The sequence below is a fragment of the Eulemur rufifrons genome, chromosome 14 (assembly GCF_041146395.1).
Source record: "Eulemur rufifrons isolate Redbay chromosome 14, OSU_ERuf_1, whole genome shotgun sequence".
NCBI lineage: Eukaryota > Metazoa > Chordata > Mammalia > Primates > Lemuridae > Eulemur > Eulemur rufifrons.
In genome coordinates this window covers 7,355,244-7,376,740 of record NC_090996.1, presented here as the reverse complement: position 1 = coordinate 7,376,740, position 21,497 = coordinate 7,355,244, and the positions used below count along the sequence as shown (strand labels likewise).

At 51.4% G+C, this 21,497-nt stretch overlaps 1 protein-coding gene across 2 annotated transcripts; it reads right to left on the bottom strand.

Annotated features, from left to right (window-relative positions):
• Window positions 1-3,278: 3,278 nt before the first annotated feature.
• RFC2 (replication factor C subunit 2) lies at window positions 3,279-20,534 on the bottom strand. Of its 2 annotated transcripts, XM_069485800.1 has the most exons (11): window positions 20,428-20,534; window positions 18,949-19,018; window positions 16,942-16,983; window positions 16,560-16,666; window positions 13,320-13,421; window positions 12,707-12,807; window positions 8,837-8,994; window positions 8,580-8,645; window positions 7,023-7,103; window positions 5,649-5,762; window positions 3,279-3,755 (listed from the first exon to the last, which is right to left on the bottom strand). In XM_069485800.1, the coding sequence occupies exons 1-11, from the start codon at window positions 20,532-20,534 to the stop codon at window positions 3,645-3,647; spliced, it is 1,059 nt and encodes a 352-aa protein (XP_069341901.1). In that variant the 3' UTR covers window positions 3,279-3,644. The 2 variants fall into 2 exon arrangements, with proteins under 2 accessions (XP_069341901.1, XP_069341902.1); XM_069485801.1 differs by lacking the exon at window positions 13,320-13,421.
• Between the last annotated feature and the right edge of the window lie 963 nt (window positions 20,535-21,497).

Here is a 21,497-nt window from a genome sequence, read left to right as displayed (position 1 = left end):
AGTCCTCTCTCCTGCTGCCTGGGGTGCCCGATCCCAGGAGGGGCGGAGAGTGCGCCGGGTGCCACCTGGGCCAGGGGTGGCGACAGTGGGGTCTGGGGCTGGGAGGGCAGAGATCCCAGTGCGTTTTGAAGGAGGTGTGGATGGGTGGGCGTGAGGCCGAGGTGAGGGCTGCAAGTCTGCTGAGCCATGAGCGGATGTCGCTGTGAGGACATCGGGGAGGGACTGGCGAGCAGGCTTTGTAGGGCAAGCTGGGAGTTTGTGTTTGGACAGGTTAAGTTCGAGATGGTTATCCAGGCGGGGAAGGACACGGGCGGGGAGATGTCTGAGCCCGGATTTGGGAGAGGGTCAGGTTAGAGATACGGCCCTGGGCACTGTCACCGCATGGATGGTCCACAGTCACCGAGGGAGGGAGGGAGGGAGGGAGAGAAGAGGGCCCAGCGCTGAGCCGGGGCCCCTCCCAAGCCAGGAGGGGGAGAAGCGCCAGACACAGGGCTCAGGGAGGGTGTAGCCAAGCACAGAGGGGTTGTGATGACAGAGCTGAGCGCCGGGGGACATCGGTCACAAGGGCAGTTTTGGTGACGTGGTGGGGGGAGAAGGCCTGCCTGCAAAGACAGTGGTAGATAATTCTTCAAGAAGTTTCACTTTAGAGGGGAGCAGAGGAAGTGGGGCGGGAGCTGGGGGATTGCGAAGGTTTTTAGATGACAGAGATGACCGCATGGGGACAGAAGAGCTGCGGGGCGGGGGGTGAGTGCTGGGCCGGGCAGTGGCTGACGAGGCCTGTCTAGCTAGATGCTATCTGGCGCAGAGGAGGCGCGGACGCCGCAGCCGCTGCCAGGCCGGAGTGGCCGACCGCTGGGTTCCAGTGAGTCAGGGCGGAAGGCAGTTGACTCAGGGCCTGATGCAACTTTCCGTGCGTCAGGGTGAGGACAGCTGGGGGGGCCGGTAAGCGCCGGCACAGGACCTGTCCTGGACAGGGCTGCCGGCCACTCTGCAGAGGGCGTCCCGGCAGTGATGCCAGTGGTTAGGAGCCGCAGCCTCGGCGGGATCGGGCTTAAGAGACCCCGCTGAGGCGGCCTGGTGGGCGGGTTCTGCTCGCAGGTGGCAGGAGGGCAGCTGAGTGCTGACCCAAAGCAGCCGCTCTGGTTCCGAGGGAACAAAGTACCGGCCAAGGCAAACTTTTCCTTTTAACAAACTTCCTCTCCGCCGCAGGCGCCAAGGCGAGGCAGCTGGAGGACCACTGAACTTGCTGGCCTGCGGGTCATCTCCCGAGGGTGGCTTTCCAGAGCTGCTCAACCTTTAGGCCCCGGCATGGCTGCTCCCGGAAGGGACACCGACACCTCCTGAGGACCACCTGGCCGTCAGGGTGCAGCCTGGGGGAGACAGTTACTCACAGGATTGCCAAAAATGCACCCTCCACCGCCCCCGCCCCCCAACCCAGGCTTCCCTGGGCAGGTGCCAGGCGTGACCCGGCTCCCGCTATGGTGGACGCCCAGGGTTAGGGCGAGCTGCAGCCCTGTCCCCGTGTCTATAACATTGTCTGACACTGGTAGCTGTGTCCTTTTTGCTTTGGATTTGGATCCCCAGTTGCTATTGTCAGTTGCTGGGATTTTTTTATGATTGATAATCTTGTACAGTTAACTTATGTAGGTGGAGCCATATTTAATATTCCGACCTCAGGGTAGAGACTTACCTTAGAAAGCATTACATGTGGCTGCCCTCTGCATCCTGGCCAGGCGGGGCCCCGGCTCTCCCTCTGTCCTTTAGTGGGGACCTCCCCTTCCTTTGGGAGGAAGAAATGAGGCTACAGCCACCCTGGGACTCTTCCGTGGAAATGGCATCTGCCGTGGACAACAGTGCATCAGTCTGGAGCAGGACAGCGGCCAGAGGCCTCTCGGCCAGCAGGGCAGCCCCTCACTGCCCGGCATCCTCCTCACCAGGGAACCATGTTCCCTCCAACCCGAATGTCTCAATAAACCACTTTAGTTTAAGAGCCGCGATTCTCCTGGGTCTGCTTCAGGTAAAAAAAACCTTTTGAGGGAATGAAGCGAAGCCTCTTATTGCAGAGAAGGGGACCCCGAGGCTGAGAGAGGGAGGTCCCAAGTGCAGCCCACCTCCCAGGACGCCCACACTGACCGCTCCCATGAGAAGAGATCAATACCACAAGTTAGGAAATTAGAGGAAACGTCTGGAACCCAGCTCTTGGCCGTCACTTCGCACCCTGAAGTCCTGACCTCACAAGCTCAGAGACAAGCGCTGCTATCATGAACTCAGGGCTGAGCAGAGGTGCAGGGCTGCGGAGACCCCGGCACTGGGGAGAAGACACCCGGGGGAGTCCTGCCTCTGCTGTCCCCAGCTGGGGGAACCAGGTGGCTCTCTGGGCCCCGTGTCCCTACCTGCAAATTGGGGATATAATCAATCCTTCACCTCCCAGGGATTATGAGGTCCCAGGTAATCAGTAACATTGGGAAGGTACGCACTACGCCTTCGTTTTCAAGGGCTTTAATTATTTTTAAATCCCTCCACCCTTAACAGAAACCTTAGCCCAAAAAGCCAGTAACCTTGGAGCCTGTCCCATGTCTGTTTAGTGTCCCCACTCAAATGTGGCCTGGGTGGGGGATTGATGTTGCTTGCGAGGGCCTGCCCCGGCTGCTCCCTGTTCAGACAGGGCAGGACAGCTGTCTGGGACTGACCCACGAGGACGAGACAGGCACAGGCAGCCACACCCCGCGGCCCTTCATCCAGGAGCCCATGGACACAGAGTTTCAATCAAAGCCGCCATAGGAGACCCCACGCACAGCAGCAGTCGCCCCCACCCCAGAAAGACGCCACCCTAAAACTGCCTGGGGTCTGCGTCACAAGAATCTGGGGTGGGGCGGGTGGCAGGTGGTGGCCCCGTGTGGGTAACACCGGGTGGGTGGACAATGAATTCATGAAGGTTCACCATGTCATTCTCTCTACTCTGAAATTTTTCGTTATTAAAAGAAAATGGGAAAAAAAAAGGCAATTCTACAAATTAATAAAAAGTTCACCGGGAAATTCCAAAGCAACAAGCACACACGACTACATGGGAAAGAGGACACAGCAGTTTCCCTGAGGCCGTGGGTCGCGCACTCCACGAGGTGGCCCTCGGCAAGCCCTCCTGAAGGGCGCAGCGCCCGGCGTTCTGAGAAGTCTGTCTAAACTGTCAGGAAGTGACAGCTAACCCTGCCCTCATCCCACGGAGCCCGTCCCTTTAGGCTTCTAGAAGAATTGAGATTAGCTCCTGGAAAAACAGATTATCTTGTCTGGTCCGTCATCTAATAGCTGTTTCCACTTGAAGGACGCTGGGGACAGGCAGAGACAGGAAGTTAGTTTTCCTCGAGGCCTCACGTGGTCACGTTATTGCCCACAAATGCTGCAAGACTTTATTAGCTAAAATGTCAACCCACACACAGATCAGGGGCCCCGCCCTCGAGCTTCTCTGGGCCCTTCCCCCGTTGCGAGCCTGAGGTCGAAGGCAACAAAAGCCATGCGCGGAGCGGAGGTGAGCTAGCGTCTGGAGCCCGGCACGCACTGGCCCCGTCTGAGGTGGCACTTCCTCCCACCCCAGTCAGAAGGCCGTGACTCCTGTATTTCAAGGACTCTTGTAAAGTGAAGTCTCTGCTCTAACTGGCCACTGGCGCCATTGTCTTCTGACACAGCCTGGCCAGGAGCCCTGCCATCTGCAGGAGCGAGTTCACTCCTTCCGCGACTTTCATGTGAGTGTATCCAATTTCCTGAAAAACAAACCAAGTTTAAATGTGGTTAGTGAGTAAGGGGGTTTATTTGTCAAATCTGAATTAATCATGCTTAAAAGTGATACAATGAACTTAAACTCCACTGGAAAATGAACACCAAAATGGAATGGATCATGATTAACTAAAGTTCAATTTATTTCCTAAAAGGATGCTGACACTTCTTTGAAAGATAGCATTAAGAGGGGTGGGTGAGGTGGCCCATGCCTGTTACCCTAGCACTCTGGGAGCCTGAGGCAGGAGGACTGCTTGAGGCCAGGAGTTCGAGACCACCCTGAGCAAGACTGAGACCCCATCTTTATTAAAAAAATATACAAAAATTAGTCCCAGCTACTTGGGAGGCTGAGGCAGGAGGATCACTTGAGCCCAGGAGTTTGAGGTTGCTGTGAGCTATGATGATGCCACTGCACTCTAGCCCAGGGTGACAGAGCGAAACTGTCTCAAAAAAAAAAAAAAAAAAAAAAAAAGCCAGCATGGAGGAAAATATTTATAAAACATATCTGAATATCTGATAAAGGATTTACATCTAGAATATATAAAGAATTCTCAAAACTCAGTAATAAGAAACAACCCAACTAAAAAATGGGTAGATTTGAACAGATGACTCATCAAAGATTATGGATGATAAGAAAAAATGCTGGACATCACTGGTTATTAGGGAGATGCAAATTAAAGCCACGAGAGACCATTACTCACCTGCTAGAATGGTTTAAAAAACCCAGCTGAGCATGCCACATGTGGCTAGCATGTGGCTCAGCTGAAATGCTGGAAGGAATGGCAAAACACTACAGCCACTTTGGAAATGGTTTGGACAGTTTCTTACAAAGTTAAGCACAAACGTATCACTTGACCAAGCAATCTCACCCCTGAAAAGGAAGTCACCCAAGAAAAATGAAAACTTACGTTCACATTCACACTACCTCATGTATGCAAATGCTTACAGTAGCTTTATTCATAATCACCCAAATCTGGAAACGCCACTGTCCCTCAGCTGGTAAACAGGGGAGCCAACCACAGTGCACTCACACATGGAATACACTCAGTGATCAAAGGACTGAACCACTGACACCTGCAACACGAACACACCTGAAAGGCATTAAAGAAGCCAGACTCAAAAGGCTAAGTTCAGGCCGGTTCAGTGGCTCACGCCTGTAATCCTAGCACTCTGGGAGGCTGAGGCAGGAGGATTCGCTTGAGCTCAGGAGTTCCAGATCAGCCTGAGCAAAAGCGAGACCCCCATCTCTACTAAAATAGAAAAAATTAGCCAGGCAACTAAAAATAGAAACAAAAAATTAGCCAGGCATTGTGGTGTGCACCTATAGTCCCAGTTACCCGGGAGGCTAAGGCAGGAGAATCGCTTGAGCCCAGGAGTTGGAGGCTGCTGTGAGCTAGGCTGAAGCCACAGCACTCTAGCCAGGGCAACAGAGTGAGACTCTATCTCAAAAAAAAAAAAAAAAAGACGAAGTTCTGAAAAATTCTGTCCCCCAAAGAGAAAACAGACCAGGGATTTCCAGCTGGTATCAGGGAGTTGACTTCAAAGGGGCACATGAATTTTTCTGGAACAATGACCGTGTCTTGGTTGCAGTGGTGTTTACACCACTAAGTGCTTTTGTCAACAGAATGTACCTAAAAGGCTACATTTTACTCTATGTAAATTATACCCCAATTAATCTGACCTTAAAAATAAATGGCTACTCAGGTTGCGGACTGGCAGAACTTGGTGAACAGACTCTCACCCGCAGGCAATTGACCACCCCTCCTCCCGCCGCCTCCGGGGAGCACCCACTGAGCACCCTCTGAGCACCCTCTAGGCGCCAGGCCCAGGAGCACAGCAAAACCACACCACGGAGAGAACATTTCCGCACTCTCACTGACCTTAATAAACTCCAGTTTCAAGTATTCTGCCATTTGGAAAGTTTTACACACCCGAAAAATGTTGCCAATGACATCTTCTGGTGAATAGCCCAGGTGCCACAGGTGAGCGAGAATCTAGAAAAAAACACAATGAGGCTGTTGAACTCTTTAAACTACAAGGACCGCGGGCAAATGAAGTCCCACCCACGTGGCCTTGGCCTGTCACACTGCTGGGAGCAGACGGCTCATCCCAGGTGACTCATGTGACTTTGAGAATCCCCATAGCTGGAGGGCCACACTCTTCAGATGTGTGGAGTAATTTAACTGACTTGCCCAGCAGGCAGAGACAACTCTGCGAATGTTTCAAACAGTACCGCAAGGTGGGCTACTGCCATGTCCATGGGGTATCTTTATCCAGAGTTCTAACAACGCTTTACTAATCCCATGACTGGGGACAGCAGAGCAGAGAAACACAGCCATTCACCTGCCACCTTTCTCCAGCGGCCAGGTCCCAGGGGACCCCTGCAGGACTGGCCCCGAACACGTCCTGACCAGGGCAGCAATGACAGCAGTGGTCACCGCCACCCACCCGCCCCGCCCTGGCCAGAGCGCGGGGTCTGGAGGCAGTCCTCCTGGCCTTTGCCCTGGCATCCTGGGCGAGCTCAGGGGCTGGGGAAGCTCCGTGCCCGTAAGTCCGAAGACTTCTTTCAGGCCCACTCGGGGACCCAGCCCCACCTCTCTGCCTCAGTCTCCCTGCCTTGCACTCCCATGGCACAATAGGTCGAACCCTGCCCTAAATCCGGTCAACTTCCAGCCTAGTCGGTTGGGGGCCAAGGGAGAGGAACCTGTCAGACCAAATGGCCTTGAATCACACCACTACCACCCATGTGAGTTGAGGTCACCTGAACCCCAGTCGTGCCTGCTGGCATCTGCTCACAGGCCCAGGCCCCATAATCGGGCCAGAACCCCCCTGCCCTCCTCTCCTGGCTGAGCAGCAACTGCTGGGTCCCTGGATGGCCGTTCCCACGTTCTTGGGGAGGATGGACGGGGACACCTGCCCCCACCAGAGGGAAGATGGCTTCGTTGGGAAAGGAGTTGGGACAGTCTTTCCTCATGACTTAGGCTGACAAATTTCTCCTGTAGAAGATGTAATTATGGCAGGAAGACAAAACTGGAATTCCAGGTCTACTGCTTTCAAACTGTGATTTAGGGCAAGGATTTCAGCCTCTCTGAATCGCAGTTTTCCCATCTATAAAGTGCACCCAACTCCTAACACGATTTTAGGCATTAAGTGGAACAACGTGTATAAAGTCCCTGGCTCCGGGGGCTCCCTCTGCCCCGCTCCACAGGCCAAGAGGCGGAGCCCCCTCCCGAGTGAGGAAGCGGGAGGCCGACCTTGTAGGCCTCGTCGATGTCGGCGTCCACACAGTGCTGGATCATCTCCTTCACCAGCAGGGGGTGGGGCTCGTCGCAGACCTGGGCAAACCAGAGAGAGAGGGGGTCAGTGCCGGGGGTGGAGGGACCAGCTGGGGAGGCCCCCACCGGCTTCTCCGCTGGCTGTTATCATAGAAGTCTCAGCAACCAGAACAAGGCTTGGGAACGTCTTCACCACCAAAGAAGTCACCAAATATTTGAAACACTTCTGACACCATGATTGCAAATTTCTCAAACGTCAGAAGTAACAATAAAGCAAACAAGGGCCAATAAAGAATCTTAACTCCGGAGCAGCTTTAAAGCCACCAGTCACCTGTCTTAGATCACTTGGCAGGGTGGGGTGGGGTACGGGGGTGTCATCTGCCCAGAACCACCTGGAACCCACTTTAGAATCAGGAGGTCATTTGGGCCAATTCCCACGCCACCCCCACCCTGGAGCAGGAACTGGTTTTTCCTTTCCCCGCAAAGCGGCCCCCCCCCCCGCCCCTGCCGGCCACAGTGTGACAGTGTGACCTCCTGAAGAGGGGGTCCCCGCTATCCAACCGGCAGGTGGGTGGTGCTGGGGGCTCAGCCCACCCTGAGCCCAGGGCTGCCTCCCCGCAGCGCCCTCCATTGGCCGCAGGATCTGCCCTCCGTGCACATCGGCCTCAGCCTTCTGTCGCCAGACGGCAGCCACGTCGCCCTGGTCTTCCCCTCTCTGCAGAGGCCCCCAGTGCCTGCTCCATGACCACACAGGACTCGAACTACCACTGTCGCTTACTGAGCAGGTTTCCCTTTCCTAAGTGCCCTTGAAAATACGTTCACTGCCGAGGTCTGTACAAACCTGGTGAGAAAGAGCTCCCAACTGAAAGCTTGGACAGCCCTGCCCAACTTCTACCCCCAAATAAAGGGGGAACCAGTTTCCAGGATGGCTTTAGACACCGAGTAGTCAGGACATGCAAGCAGTTTTCAAGAGAATTCCCAAAAGTAAAATGCTTCCCCAATGCAGGCGGGGAAGAGCGTTAGTTCCTCGGCCTGGCTCTGCGGAGGGCCGTTCCCCACCCGCAGGGCAGAAGGGGGTGAGCAGGCACGGCCTGCAGGGGCAGCCCAGGGCGTGGGCTCAGAAGGCTGCTGAGGGGAACGCACGGCGCCGCTCCCTGCCCCTCAGTGGCCGCATGGCCTGCCGTAGCCACCAGAGCCCATCTCCGCACCCACAGAGAGAAGGAAGGAATCTCTCTGCAGGGAAGTACAGGAACAAGACAGACGTGTCCGAAAGCGCCCAGCTCCCCACCTCATGCACCAGCGGCCCCCACCGCCCACACACAGGTCCCAAAGTCCCTCCCAACTCCCCAGCATGAGAAGCAAAAGCAACAGGCAAAGGAAAATGGGGGCAGGACAAGCTCCCCAGCACCCTCCCCCTGCAGGCAGGCCCAGCCCCTAGTGTCCATCCTGCCTGCCAGCACAGCCCAGGTCACCCCGCCGGCCACAGTAGGGAGACCCTGCTTTTGCTGACGGTGACACCCAGTGCGGCTTCCGTACCTTGAACACATTCTCGCTGTTAATGAAGCCAAATCCCGAGAAGGTGGACTGCAAGTTGTTCAGCGCCTGATGAGCACAAAACATGTCAAGGTGGTTTTTAAATTTTTGCCTCCCCCGCCTCTCTTCTTGGAGTCCAGGCAGGCAGCCCGTGGCCTAGGAGGGCGCTGGGTCTGTGCCCCCATCCTGGCCACTCTGCCCCCACGTAAGGGGCGGGCAGGCCCAGGAGGCCGGCGCCTAGATGGCAGCGACCCGCCTACCTGCCTCATGTCTCCCTGGGCTGTGAAGATGATGGCTTCCAGGCCGTCGTCCGTGTATGGCACATTCTCCTTCTCGATGACGCTCAGCAGCCGCGCCAGGATCTGGGCGTCGGTCAGCTTTGTGTAGCGCAGGACGGCGCACCGGGACTGGATGGGCTCTGGACGAGACAGAAGCCAGTGAGGCTCCCCTGGCAGGGGCCAGCGTCACCCTGTCGGCACTCTGGTCACTAGAGCGCAGCTGCACAATACACGTGGAACAGCCGCGCTGGCGGTACTGCTCTTCCCAGCCAGCATGTGCTCAAGAGACTTGGTACAAATGGCTAAATGTCGAAGTATCAACTGACAAGCTACCACCGAGGCCGCAGCTGGCACAGCCCAGGACGACCTTGGCTGGCCACGGATTCCAGAAGGGGAAATGATCCTCTGGGACACACATGCCCAGGTGCCACGAGCCCTCAGCTGAGTCAGCCCTGGCCCAGGTGGGCTCTGGGATCACGCCACACGCTGGACACTGGGTCCTCCTGGGCAGGTCACAAGGCACCAGGCCGGGTGGGAACAGACACCTGCAGTTCCCCTAAAACTCCACAGAAGGTTCGGACTCACAACAGGGACTGAGAACCACCAGACGAACAAATGCAGAGTTCTGGAACTCTCCTCTGCCTTTGCTTTAGGCTACTATAATAGCTTCATGACGTCCAACCCCAAATGTGGCCTCTCTCTTCTCTTCCTCTGCCACCACTGCCACGCTGGCCTTCATACAATGTTCTCATCTGTCACCTGTTCCCGCAAGGCAAACCCTTCAACAGTCCCCTCACACTAACTCCCCAACAGCCCGGACTCCCGTTCTGCACAATCTCCCTCCTTCGCCAGTGTCCGCCCTCTCCTGGCGGGCTCTTCCCACTGAGGATGCCGTTTCTTCCCATTCAAATCACAACCACCCCCTAATGGGGCCAGCCCCGATCACCCCAGGCTGAAGCGACCCCTCTCTCCTTTACTCTCACGCACCATTGGGAAGAACATGTACTCCTGTTAATCTATTTGCAGAAAGCGAGCCAGCCCCCTCCCTAGGAGCTGGGGATGTGGTGGATGAACATCTTGACAGGGCTCTGGCCCCAGGGCACAGGTTCACCAGGACAGGAAGGGGCACAGCACACAGAAACTGTGCACGGAGAGGGTCCGGGCCAGCTCTGGCACCTAGACCAGAGAACAACTCAGCCCGGGGAGACGGACGTCACGGCAGAGCCAAGTTCTGAGCTGGGCCTTTAAGGATGAGGTTTTCCAGGCTGGAAGGGCAGGAGGAACAGCACAAAGGCAAGAGTGAGGAAAGGGCAGAGGGGGTTCAGGGGCTGGTAGGCGCCATAAGGCCACAGTGTTTGGAACGAGAGGGGACAGCAGGCAGATGGCATCCCGTGGGCCAGGCAGGGGGGTGGCACAGCTGTGCAGGCAACGGAGGCCCCTGAAGGGTTAAGGGGGGGACTGGCAGGCTCAGGCTGGTCCTAGACGACCTTGGCAGCTGTTTGGTGACTCAAGCAGGAGAAAAGCCCAGAACAATGCACCCGTCAAGGGGAGACAGGGTGAAGCCACAGACCTGGGACAGCGGAAGGAAGGGTGGGGGGCGGTTTCCAGATACCACTGATACCAACCTTGGATTTGACTTTGGCGAGGGGCTGGCTGTGGTGGTGGGCAGAAAAGGGGGACTTTGGGTGACTCAGGGCTGGCTGGTTCAGGGCTCCACCTCTGCTATTCGTGCGTGAGCTCCAGCAAGGCTGGGACTGAGCCTCAGACAGACCCGCAGCCTCCACCACACACAGGAGGCACAGGGACATGAGACCTGCGCATGGCGGGTGCTTTGTGTATCAAACGTGCTCTGTATTTGCTGCAGGGATAAGACTTTTAAAAGAGCAGCTTGCCTCGGAATTAGTTCCTTTCTTTTTTTTTTTTTTTTTTTTTTTTTTGAGACAGAGTCTCACTCTGTTGCCCGGGCTAGAGTGAGTGCCGTGGCTTCAGCCTAGCTCACAGCAACCTCAAACTCCTGGGCTCAAGCGATCCTCCTGCCTCAGCCTCCCGAGTAGCTGGGACTACAGGCATGCGCCACCATGCCCGGCTAATTTTTTGTATATATATATTTTAGTTGTCCATATAATTTCTTTCTATTTTTAGTAGAGACGGGGTCTCACTCTTGCTCAGGCTAGTCTCGAACTCCTGACCTCGAGCGATCCACCCGCCTCGGCCTCCCAGAGTGCTAGGATTACAGGCGTGAGCCACCGCGCCCGGCCACGGAATTAGTTCCTTTCAACTAACCTGAAATCAGGAAGCTTCGCGACTGAAGCTTATTTACGTATTTACATTAAGCTTAGAAGCTGGAGTTGTATCTAAAAGCAATTAACATTCAAACTACATTAGAGGTTTCCTGCAGTAGATTTTTGTCTTTTGAGAAGCACCCAAGCTTACTCTGCAGAATGTAAATAAGAGTCAGAACCGGGCACACGGCCTCGCTCCAGGAAGGCTGACTCCCTGCTAACTGTGTGACTCTAGGACGCAGTTTCAAAATCAGCTCTGCAGCAACCAGATCATGAACCGTTTCCCCTAACGTGAAGAAAGAAACTTCTTTAAGGATTTTGCTTATATGTTTGCTATATCCCTTTAGAAAATAAAAATAATTCAGAATGCTGAATGTATCTGAAAAACATTTCATAAAAACGGAAAGTTAAGGGCCTTCTCCATCGACAAGTGCAGTTTCAAATCTCTGAACAAAGACATGCACACACCGGCCTCTGCCCACTGCATTCTGGGGTGAGGGAGGCCTGCGTCACGCTCCCGGCCTCCGAGATTGGTCTTTCCGCTGCTTAAGGAGGCGAGCTACGTACACATCCATAAATCAAGAACCTTTAATGCATTTTTCCCCAGTACACCACTGGCGTCTTAAAGGCAGAGAACAGTTCTCATCGAACTCATGTTCAGCACCAGGGCGGTACCCGACACCTACTGAGGACAGGTAAGTGTTTGGTGGTGGATGAATAAATTAATGAACAAACAAATGGCCATCTGCGGAAGGTAAAAGAACATAAAGGATTCCCGGCCACACCGGGAGCCCCAACCAAGGCTGGAAACCGTGACCTTGTGGGGGCATCACGCCTGGTAACGTGCTCGTCTGCAACAGCACCCGGCGGCCTGGGGGGTGGGGGGAAGTCGCTCGGATGAGCTCACACAGCTGGGGATCAGCAGGGCAGAAGTGAGGCGACGGGACAAGAGCAGAACATCTGGGCTGTGAAACCAGCAGGAAGCTGCAGACCAGACCTGGGCTCAAAGCAGTGAGGAAGCAGGCAGACCGAGGTAGGGAGCGAGCTGGAAGGACAAGCACCGAGGTTGGGGGAGACCGTAAGATTTCGTTCTTTCTTTCGTTTTGTCCTAACCTGATGAGGAATTCTTTTTTCTGAGACTGTAAGATTTCAAAAGTGAGGCAATTCCTGGTGATAACGAAGCCCGATGTGCAGACACCATCTATGCCAAGTGCTCAGAGCACACAGAGAGTACAAGGGAATACGTGAAGAACAGCAGCTGGACACACCTGGGGTTCCAATCCCAACTCCTGCACTTGCTGTGTGACTCTGAGCAAACTACTCAACCTCTCTGAGCTCCAATTTTCTCATCTCAAAAGTGAAGCTAATAATACCTCCTCAGTTGATTACGTTGCAAAATGTCATGTTATATATGATAAATACAATTTTTATTTGTCAATTAAAAAATTAAATTTCAAAAATTGGTTATACAGTGGTTGGCCCATGGCAGGTAATCAAAAAGTCCTGTTCTACTGCTGAAGAGCCAAGGTGAGCACCAAGTGGACCCCGGCCTTCCACAGCTCACACTCACCTATGATTTTATCAGAAGCGTTACAAGCAAGGGCAAAGCGAGTCGTTTTAGAGTAGATTTCCATGGTTCTCCTCAAGGCTTGCTGGGCCCCATCAGTCATGCTGGGAAGAAAGACACAAGGAGGCGGTTTGCAACTGGGACCCGGGGCCCACTGGGCACAAATCCTTCCCTATATAAAAACCCAGGACGTAGGACATGGCCAGTGTCCTAGACAGCTTCTCAGAAGTAAAGCAGGCCACCCCACAAAAGCTAAAACCCCCATAAGCCACTTTCTCAAGGACTGCCCAGACAGCAGTTAGTACCTACAGCGCCCAGAAACAACCTCTGAGTGAAATTCACAAAACCCCCACCATGTTTGCAGGAACTAGGCCTCCCTGCAGCTCCCCCATGATATAAAATTCAAGAGAAGAGTTGTGACGTCAGCTGCCAACTTTCCTAACCGAGCCCTGAGTGTGGGCAGCCCCTGCAGGAGCCCGCGGGGGTCTGGCACTGGCAGGCTGCACACGGGTGGGGGCAGAGCTGTTTCTGGATGCTGTAGGTACTGCTTTTCCTCCTGATTTAATAAAGCCCAAAGAGAGATCAAGGTCAAAAGACATTTGGCAGAGCATCCCACCTGTCTGCTTCATCCAGGATGATGATCTTGTGGCGACCTTTGGGAAGGGTGACTTTTTGTTGAGCAAACATTTTTATTTTATTCCTCACAACGTCAATGCCTCTGAAACAATAAGTCAAAATTTTATCGTCACCTTCTGAAACAAATTCAGTTACCTTCATGGGAACTTTTAAACCCTCAGTATGTAATCAGGGACTATAGGACCCAATTTTAGTTTTTGAGTTTCTTTTTTGGGCAATTCTAACTATAAGGATGGATATTTCACTCCTTTTATTCTTTCTTGGAGGTCTTCCAAAGAACAAAGAAAATACTTACAAAATTCGTTTTTATCTTGCAATTACCATATGGGTCCACTGGACCCTTTTACAACCCAAGACACATCTGGTCTTAGTGGTCTCATTCTTCCTATATCTTAAAACAGCTTGCTACTTCATTGTTCTGGTAATTACTGCATCGTAATTCATCAATTATTCTCAACTATGCTAAAAGAGATTAAAGTAATAAGAAAACGAAAGAATGGTGGAATTGCCTAAAAGGATGATTCAACAGCGGGAAAAGAAAAAAAGACCATCAATACTGCCTCAACCTTCAGGTTTTTAACTGCACTGCTTGAGGTGCTGTGTTGTTTTTCAAGAAGACGTGAGAGAAGTTCAGGTACACCATCTTTGTTGTACCTGAGCTTCCATTGACCACAGTTGAGAATTCAAAAATTTTCATTTTCTACCCACAATGGCAAAGAGAAAAACAATGTCAGAGGAAGACTTTTCATAATCATTAGATGAATCAGAAAATGACAGCAGAAAGACCAACAACAGCATTCTAGACTCTGCTGATAGTGAAACTGGCCATAGAAGCAAAATCTCAGACTGTGAGTCTTCAGATGCCCATATCCTAGAAGAATTTTCTCGAACTGAAGTATCAAGGAGTGAACGATATACAGTCGTCTCTTGGTATCCACGGGGGATTGGTTCCAGGACCTCGTCAGATAGCCAAATCCACGGATGCTCAAGTCACTTATATGAAATGGCATAGTGTTGGCATATAACCTATGCACGTCTTCCTGTATACTTTATATCATCTCTAAATTCCTAACACGGGTAAAGTGAGTATCCCCTATCCAAAATGCTTGGGACCAGAGCATGTTGGATTTTCGACTTGTTCAGATTTTTGAATACTTACATTACACTTACCAGTTGAGCATCCCAAATCTGAAAATTCAAAATCTGAAATGCTCTGAGCGCTCTGAGTGTCATGTAGGTGCTCAAAGATTTCATATTTTGGAGACTTTCTGGATTTCAGTTTTGGATTTGGGATATTCAACCTGTAATATCTAATACAATGTAAATGCTATGTAAATAGTTATTAAACTATATTGTCTTCTATTTTATTTGTATTATTTTTATTGTTGTATTTTTTTTAATTTTTAATTTTTTTCCAAATATTTTCAATCTGTGGTTGGTTGAATCCCAGGATGTGGAACCCGTGGATACGGAGGGTCAACTGCATTTCTAAGGAGAAAAATAAGTATATTTTCATCTAGTTAGTCACTCAGCAGGAAGAACTTCATTCCACAATTACCTTGCAACAAAAACTTGGACATCTCATTTTGCTAGGACATGTGACAATATTCTTTCTTTTCGAGGTTTGCACACCAACAGTTACCTGGTATAGTTTGTAAGTTAACGAAAGCTAAAGGCAGGTGTGTACACAAAAGTGACTGGAAGGAAATAAGATAATATCAAAATAGGAAAAGAATTCACTATATTAATCATTCTAACGGGTGTTTGTGAATCTAAAATAAAAATATTTTCCAATTATGGGCCATCCATCCTCTCTTCTAGAAAATTATGAGCCACCTAAGTCTTCAAAAGTAGTGCTTTTTATTTTAAGAGATAGGGTCTTCACTCTGTTGCACAGGTGACTAGGGTGCAGCGGTATAATCATAGCTCACTACAGCCTCGAACTCCTGGGCTCAAGCGATCCTTCCACCTCAGCCTCCCGAGTAAGTTTTGTGTTTTGATGATATAAGTGTGAGGAGAACAAGAGATGATGGTAAGCTAGAACCTATTTGTATTTGATGACTGGAATCAGCATTTACAAAATGGATAGTTTAAAGGCTCACGCACGACAAATGAGGAACAACTTTAGTCACATTCAGAGGACACTGCCCATTTCAGGTACATACAGATCTTCAAAACCAGGAAAATATTAAAGAGCTGAGAACCACGCCCTCAAAGGAACAATCAAAGGCAGACTCCGCAGACATTTCATCCCCCGGGTTCTCATTCCATAATCCTTCATTTCATATCTGAAGGGTAAAGCAGCACCTCATACCCATTAGGTTGGCTACTATCAAAAAAAAAAGCACAGAAAATAACAAGTGTTGGCAAGGATGTGATGAAACAAGAATCACTGTGCGCTGATGGTGGGAATGTAAAATGGTGCAGCCAATACGGAAAACAGGATGGCAGTTTCTTTAAAAATTAAGCGGAATTACCATAGCATCCAGCAATTCCACTCTGGGTATGCACCCAAAAGAACTGAAAGTAGGGTCTCAAAGAAGTACTTGTACACCCAGGTTCACAGCAGTGTCATTCACCATAGCTATAAAATGGAAGCAACCCAAGCGTTCACTGACAGATGGATAAACAAAATGTGGTATTATACCCACAATGGAATATTACTCAGCCATGAAAAGGAAGGAAATTCTGACACGTGCCACAACATGGATGAACGTCAAGGAAGCTATGTTGAGTGAAATAAGCCAGTCACGAAATGACAAATACTGTACGATTCCACTTCTATGAGGTACCCAGAGTAGTCAAGTTCATAGCGACAGAAAGCAGAAGGGTGATTCCCAGGGGCTGGGTGTTGTTTAATGGGTAGAGCGTTTCAGATTTGCAAAATGAAAATGTTCTGCCATTCGGTTGCACAAAAACGTGAATACATTTAATACTACTGAAGTGTACACTTAAAAATGGTTAAGATGGCAAATTTCATGTTACGTATATTTCACCACAATTAAAAATAATTTCTGAAAATTTTCATTAAAAAAAAAAGTAAACAGCCAATCAACAAGTAGGCAATTCTCATGCTCTTTCACTGGGAAGGAAAACACAGCTGGCACGGCGAGCTCCAACCACAACATGGAGCTGAAAAAATGCTGTTTCTGTAACAATTCAAAACGTAACACGCTCGCCACCCTTCCAGCCTGTCATCTGTCATTTGTCAATGACCGACCTGTCATTTGAAGCGTTGAGTTCCAAGACAGCATCCTTGAGTGCTGGGCCCAGCAGGGCTCGTGCCAAACACAGGATGCTCGTGGTTTTGCCAGTTCCCGGGGGGCCCTAGGGACAAGATCTCCAGTGAGTACTTCGGGACATCAGAATTACCTTCGTGTAGCCCCTGCTCTGCGGCTCACCACTGTTTGCACTCACCTTCCCTCTGACCCCCCACCCCCACCACAACACACACCAGATCAACATAACCACCACCCCACAGGCTTCCCGACTGTGTTCCCTCTGCCGAGAGGAATGGTGCGACCCCTCTGCGGAGGAAGCACGTATGCAGGCAGGCAAATGTGATGCCGAGAAGCCCAACAGGACCAGGACTGAGTACTTACAGCAATGATGATATTGGGCACATTCCCTTCTCTTGCAAACACCTGAGGGAAAAATGTTCATTCAAAATGGTCAGTCCTTAAGCTTCATGCACTGATCTCCCCAGCCACGCAGGCCTGTGTAGGAAGCATGGCCACAAATTTCTCCACCTGGATGCTCCATGGAATTCTCACCTCCGCATCCTCATTTCTTTTTTTTTCACAGAGAGTTTCGCTATGTTACCCAGGCTGGAGCTGGAGTGCAAGGGCTATTCACAGGGGTGATCATAGCTCACTGCAGCCTCCAACTCCTGGGCTCAATGGATCCTCCCACCCCAGCCTCCCAAGGAGCTGGGACTACAGGACACCACCCCTCAACATATTTGAAACTGAACTCATCATTCTCCTTTACAAATCTGAGGCCCCGCCCATGTTTCCTCTTCCATGGACTGTCCACACCACAAAGGTAAGGTCACTGCCATCCTTGGTTGACCTCTTGCTCACCCTGCACAGCACCTCCATTATAAGTACTATGGCTTTGCCACTCTTCTCCTTCAACTCGAGTCCTTCCCTTCTCTCCAGCCCCACGACCACCTTCTCAGCCCATAGTCTCTCGCCTGATTGCAATCCACAGGCCATTAACTGGTCTCCTTGCCTCTAATCTTGCCCCACTGCAATCTATTTCCACACTGTAGGCACAACCGCTTTTCTAAAGTGTCTATTAAAAATTTTTACCCAACTGAAACCCTTGGATGGCTTCTTCCTGTCCTCACTGTGAAGCCCAAATTCTAAAACGTGGCTCACAAGGCCTAGCATGACTGAATCCTGCCCACCTCCCCAGCTCATTTCTCACCCCATCCTAAAACACACACTCTTCAGCCTTGTTACTCACAGGGGGCCCCACGGAATCGCAATGTCACATCCCCTGTGAGCCTGTGAGACACGTTGACTCTCTGGCCCCGCTCCTGAACTACTGGATCTGACTCTGCATTTAACCAAGATCCCCAGCAATTCATACACCCAAGCTCTTTTACCCCTGGGCCTTTGCACATGCTGTTCCTACTGCCTCCCCTCTGCCTGCCCCCTACCCTCCAAATGTGGCCACCTCCCACTCATTTAGCTTCGGTGTCACTTCACCCACTTGTGGACTGAGTCACCGTGAGCAGGTTCACTCCTCCTGCCATGCTCTCCCATGACATGCTGACTTCCTCTCATAGAGTGCTCATCACAGTACCTGCTGGCTTTAATGTAGGCCCTATTAGACTGTAAATCTCACAGGGGCAGCAATCGTGTATTTTGTTCACATGGCAATAGTTCCTGATACTGCATCTGGCCCAGAGAAGATACACAAATACTTGTAACATGACTAAATCGAAAGAACCTTGGTAGCTATTAAAATCTAAGCCCCTACTTACTACAGAGACGGCCTGTCAAGTCTCACATAGTGGCTTCTAGATGCTGCCTCTAAAGACTTCCAGGGCTAGGAATTCAAAGCTTGCTCTACTGCTGAACATTTCTGCTTGCTCCTCTTTGTGTCACCCTGAAGTCAGCTGCGTTGTCACTTAGCCATTTAACTCCTCTAGGCAGGGGTTGGCAAACTATAGCCTGGGGTGAGGACGGGGGTGGAGAGAATCCATCTTGAAGCCAGTTTTTGTAAGTCTCCTAACTAAGAATGGTTTTTACATTTTTAAAGGATTGTTTTTTCAAAAAATAAAGAATATCAGACAAAGACCTTTCATGGTTTGCAAAGCCTAAGATATTTATTATCTGGCCTTGACAGAAATAGTTTGCCGCTCCTGTCCTAGGGGAATACAGAACAGGTCTGAGAACCCCTCCCCAATAAGCCAGCCCCTCAAGCAATTATCCCCCATAGCTTCCATTCCTCCCCAAACTGAAAGCCCTCCAGGCCCTCAATTCTTCTGGATTTGTGGTTCACCTCCCCCTCACTATCTTGGGTATCTTCCTTCAAATGCCTGGAGCTTATCAAAGCCACAGTAAGGACAACAGACCATGTTTTAAAAAGTCACTCACCTCCAGCCTGCTCACAGTGTCTTCATTCCCGACAACTTCATTCAGCTTCACTGGTCTATATTTTTCAACCCTGTTTTAAAGAAAATGCATAAAAATGTTGACATGGTGATTTTCACGTTGCCCAAAAGAAAGCATTACAGGGCAATCCTGGAGAGTTTTGTCAAAAGATAATATACATTTAATAAAAATGTGCCAAATGGCTGCAAGTTTTAAATTTAAGGAGGTGCCTAAGCGCCATTTGACAAGTGCATGAGAATTGTACACCAAAGGCTTCAAACCTGCGACAGCAAAGAAAACACCTGTGGCTGCTGGAAAAGGGCCAGAGGCAGGCCATCTGGAGCAATGTGACACTAGGCTGCAACACAGTGCGCCTGTCACAACCGAGGCCCAGCACATGCAGCACTGACATCATTTGGTCTGACAGACATGGGTGCAACCAAGCCCCTTTCTCATCCCTTACCTGCCGGTTTCTGCAGACAGGTGCCAAGTGCACAGCAGGGCTGGCTAGACGGAAACCACAGGCCTATCCTGCCATCCTATCGGGCTGCATGGAGTAGACAGGCCAGTGGCTTATTTAGACCAATAGTTTTCTCTTTTAAATTAAAAAGCAAGCTATGTTATAAGACAAAAGGACTTTCTCCAGCTGAGAATAGAAGTGGTGGTAAATTTGCAATGATGTGACCATCAGAACTTCCTCTGCCCTTCATTAAATCCTGATTTACCCTCAGCTTGCACCCTGTGCAGGTACTGGTTCTGCTCCAGAAGTAGCTGTATGCAAAGAGGCTTATTTGCCACAAACTACAGAAAATAGAGACAGCTCTCCTCCAAGACTAGCAAGGGGAGTATGCTTGTTCTTACTCATTGTTCGTACTCAGCGGCTTCCAGGTGCCAAGCACTATATAAGGGGTTAGAGATCTCAAGGAGAGGAAAGTAGAAGGTATGGAGATGAGCAAGACATGATTCTTGCTCTAAAGGGCTTTCCCGCTAGCAGGGACATCTAGAATAGCGCTGTGCAAGAAAAATATGCAAGCTACATACGTAATTTAAAATTTTCTGGTAGCCATATTAAAAGGTAAAAACAAAACGGGTGAAGTTAATTTTAATATTTTTTGAACCTAATATAGTCAAAATATTATCATGTTCAACATGTAATAAATATAAAAGAATGATGGTGATATTTTAAAAATACTAAGTCAAGAGTAGGTGGTCCCACCGGGTAGCCCTCACCCTCGTTAGCACTGTTCTGAGCGAGACCCCGCTCGCAGTTCAGACGGGCCACTCTCGACCCCAGATGGGCTCGGTGACCCACGCCCCTCGCCCTCTCCAAGCAATAATCCCTCCTCGACGCCACCCTGGGCCCGCCGCTCCCTCAGGATCGCCCCCATCGAGTCCCCGCCCCCGGGAGCCTCCGGGGCACGGCCCGCCACTCGCCCACCCTCATGTCCGCATGCGCCCACTCTTTGCGGCCTGGGCCCTCACCACGGCAGCTCGTAGTGGCCGGCGCTGCCGGGGGCCTTGCTGGGGGCAGCAGCAGGGTCCTGGGACCTGCCCTCGCCCGCGCTGCTGCAGCTCGCCTGCACCTCCATTTCGGCGTCTCTCTTCGCGCCCCCCGTGACTCCGCCCCGTGACGCCATCACGCAAAGCCCCGCCCCTGGGCCCCACCGGGCACGAGCGGAAGTCGCGCGCCTGCCCCTTTCCGCGCCTGCGCGGAGGACTCCGGCCTGGCGGGGCTCCAGTTGCTGGAGGCCGCGGTTGCTACGACAGGTCTGGCGTCCGGCCTGCGAGCTGGACTGAGACGAGACACCGCCGCGTTGCCTTGGGAGATCCAGAAATGGACGTTTGTGTGGTTTGTCTGGGACAGTCTCCGCGGCGGAGTGGGAGCATCCTGCCTCGTGTGCGCGGGGAGGAGCGGGGCCTGTGGCGTTGTGGCCCCTACGCGGCCCCGGGCGCGGGGACACCCTTGGCGCTGACCTGGGATCTGCCGGTGCCCAGTTCTCCGGATTGCTCCGAATGTCCCAGTGGGCAGCTCCCGTTGGCTGGGCCTCCGCGCCCGAGCCGCGTGCGGTACTGGACGTTTATTGTCAGGGAATTCTCCGCTGCAGAACGGGAATTGCCACCCCAACCCCCGCCCCATTTTGCAGAAGGGGAAACAGAAACTGTCCCTCTGTCAGATGTAGTTTTCATTCCAGAAACATAGGTACTTCACATGCACAAGTGCTTTGAGCATTCTTGTGGGCGGTTTTTCTACCTATTGAACTAATTTTTCCTCCCATAGCCCAGATGTCGTAATTATGATAAATAATGACTGTCATTTACTACGCCCTTACTATGCGTTAGCTCCGAAGCGGATATTCACATTCTCGTTTTGCAAATGGAGACACAGGCTGGGGAATGATGAAATAACTTGTCCAGTGTCATTTAGGTTGTCAGTGATGGCGCCGGGATTCATTCCCCCACCGCGTTGCCGTATAAAATTCAGTTTTACTGCAGGTGCCATATTGCATTATAATTTCAGGATAGGCCGGGCGCGGTGGCTCACGCCTGTAATC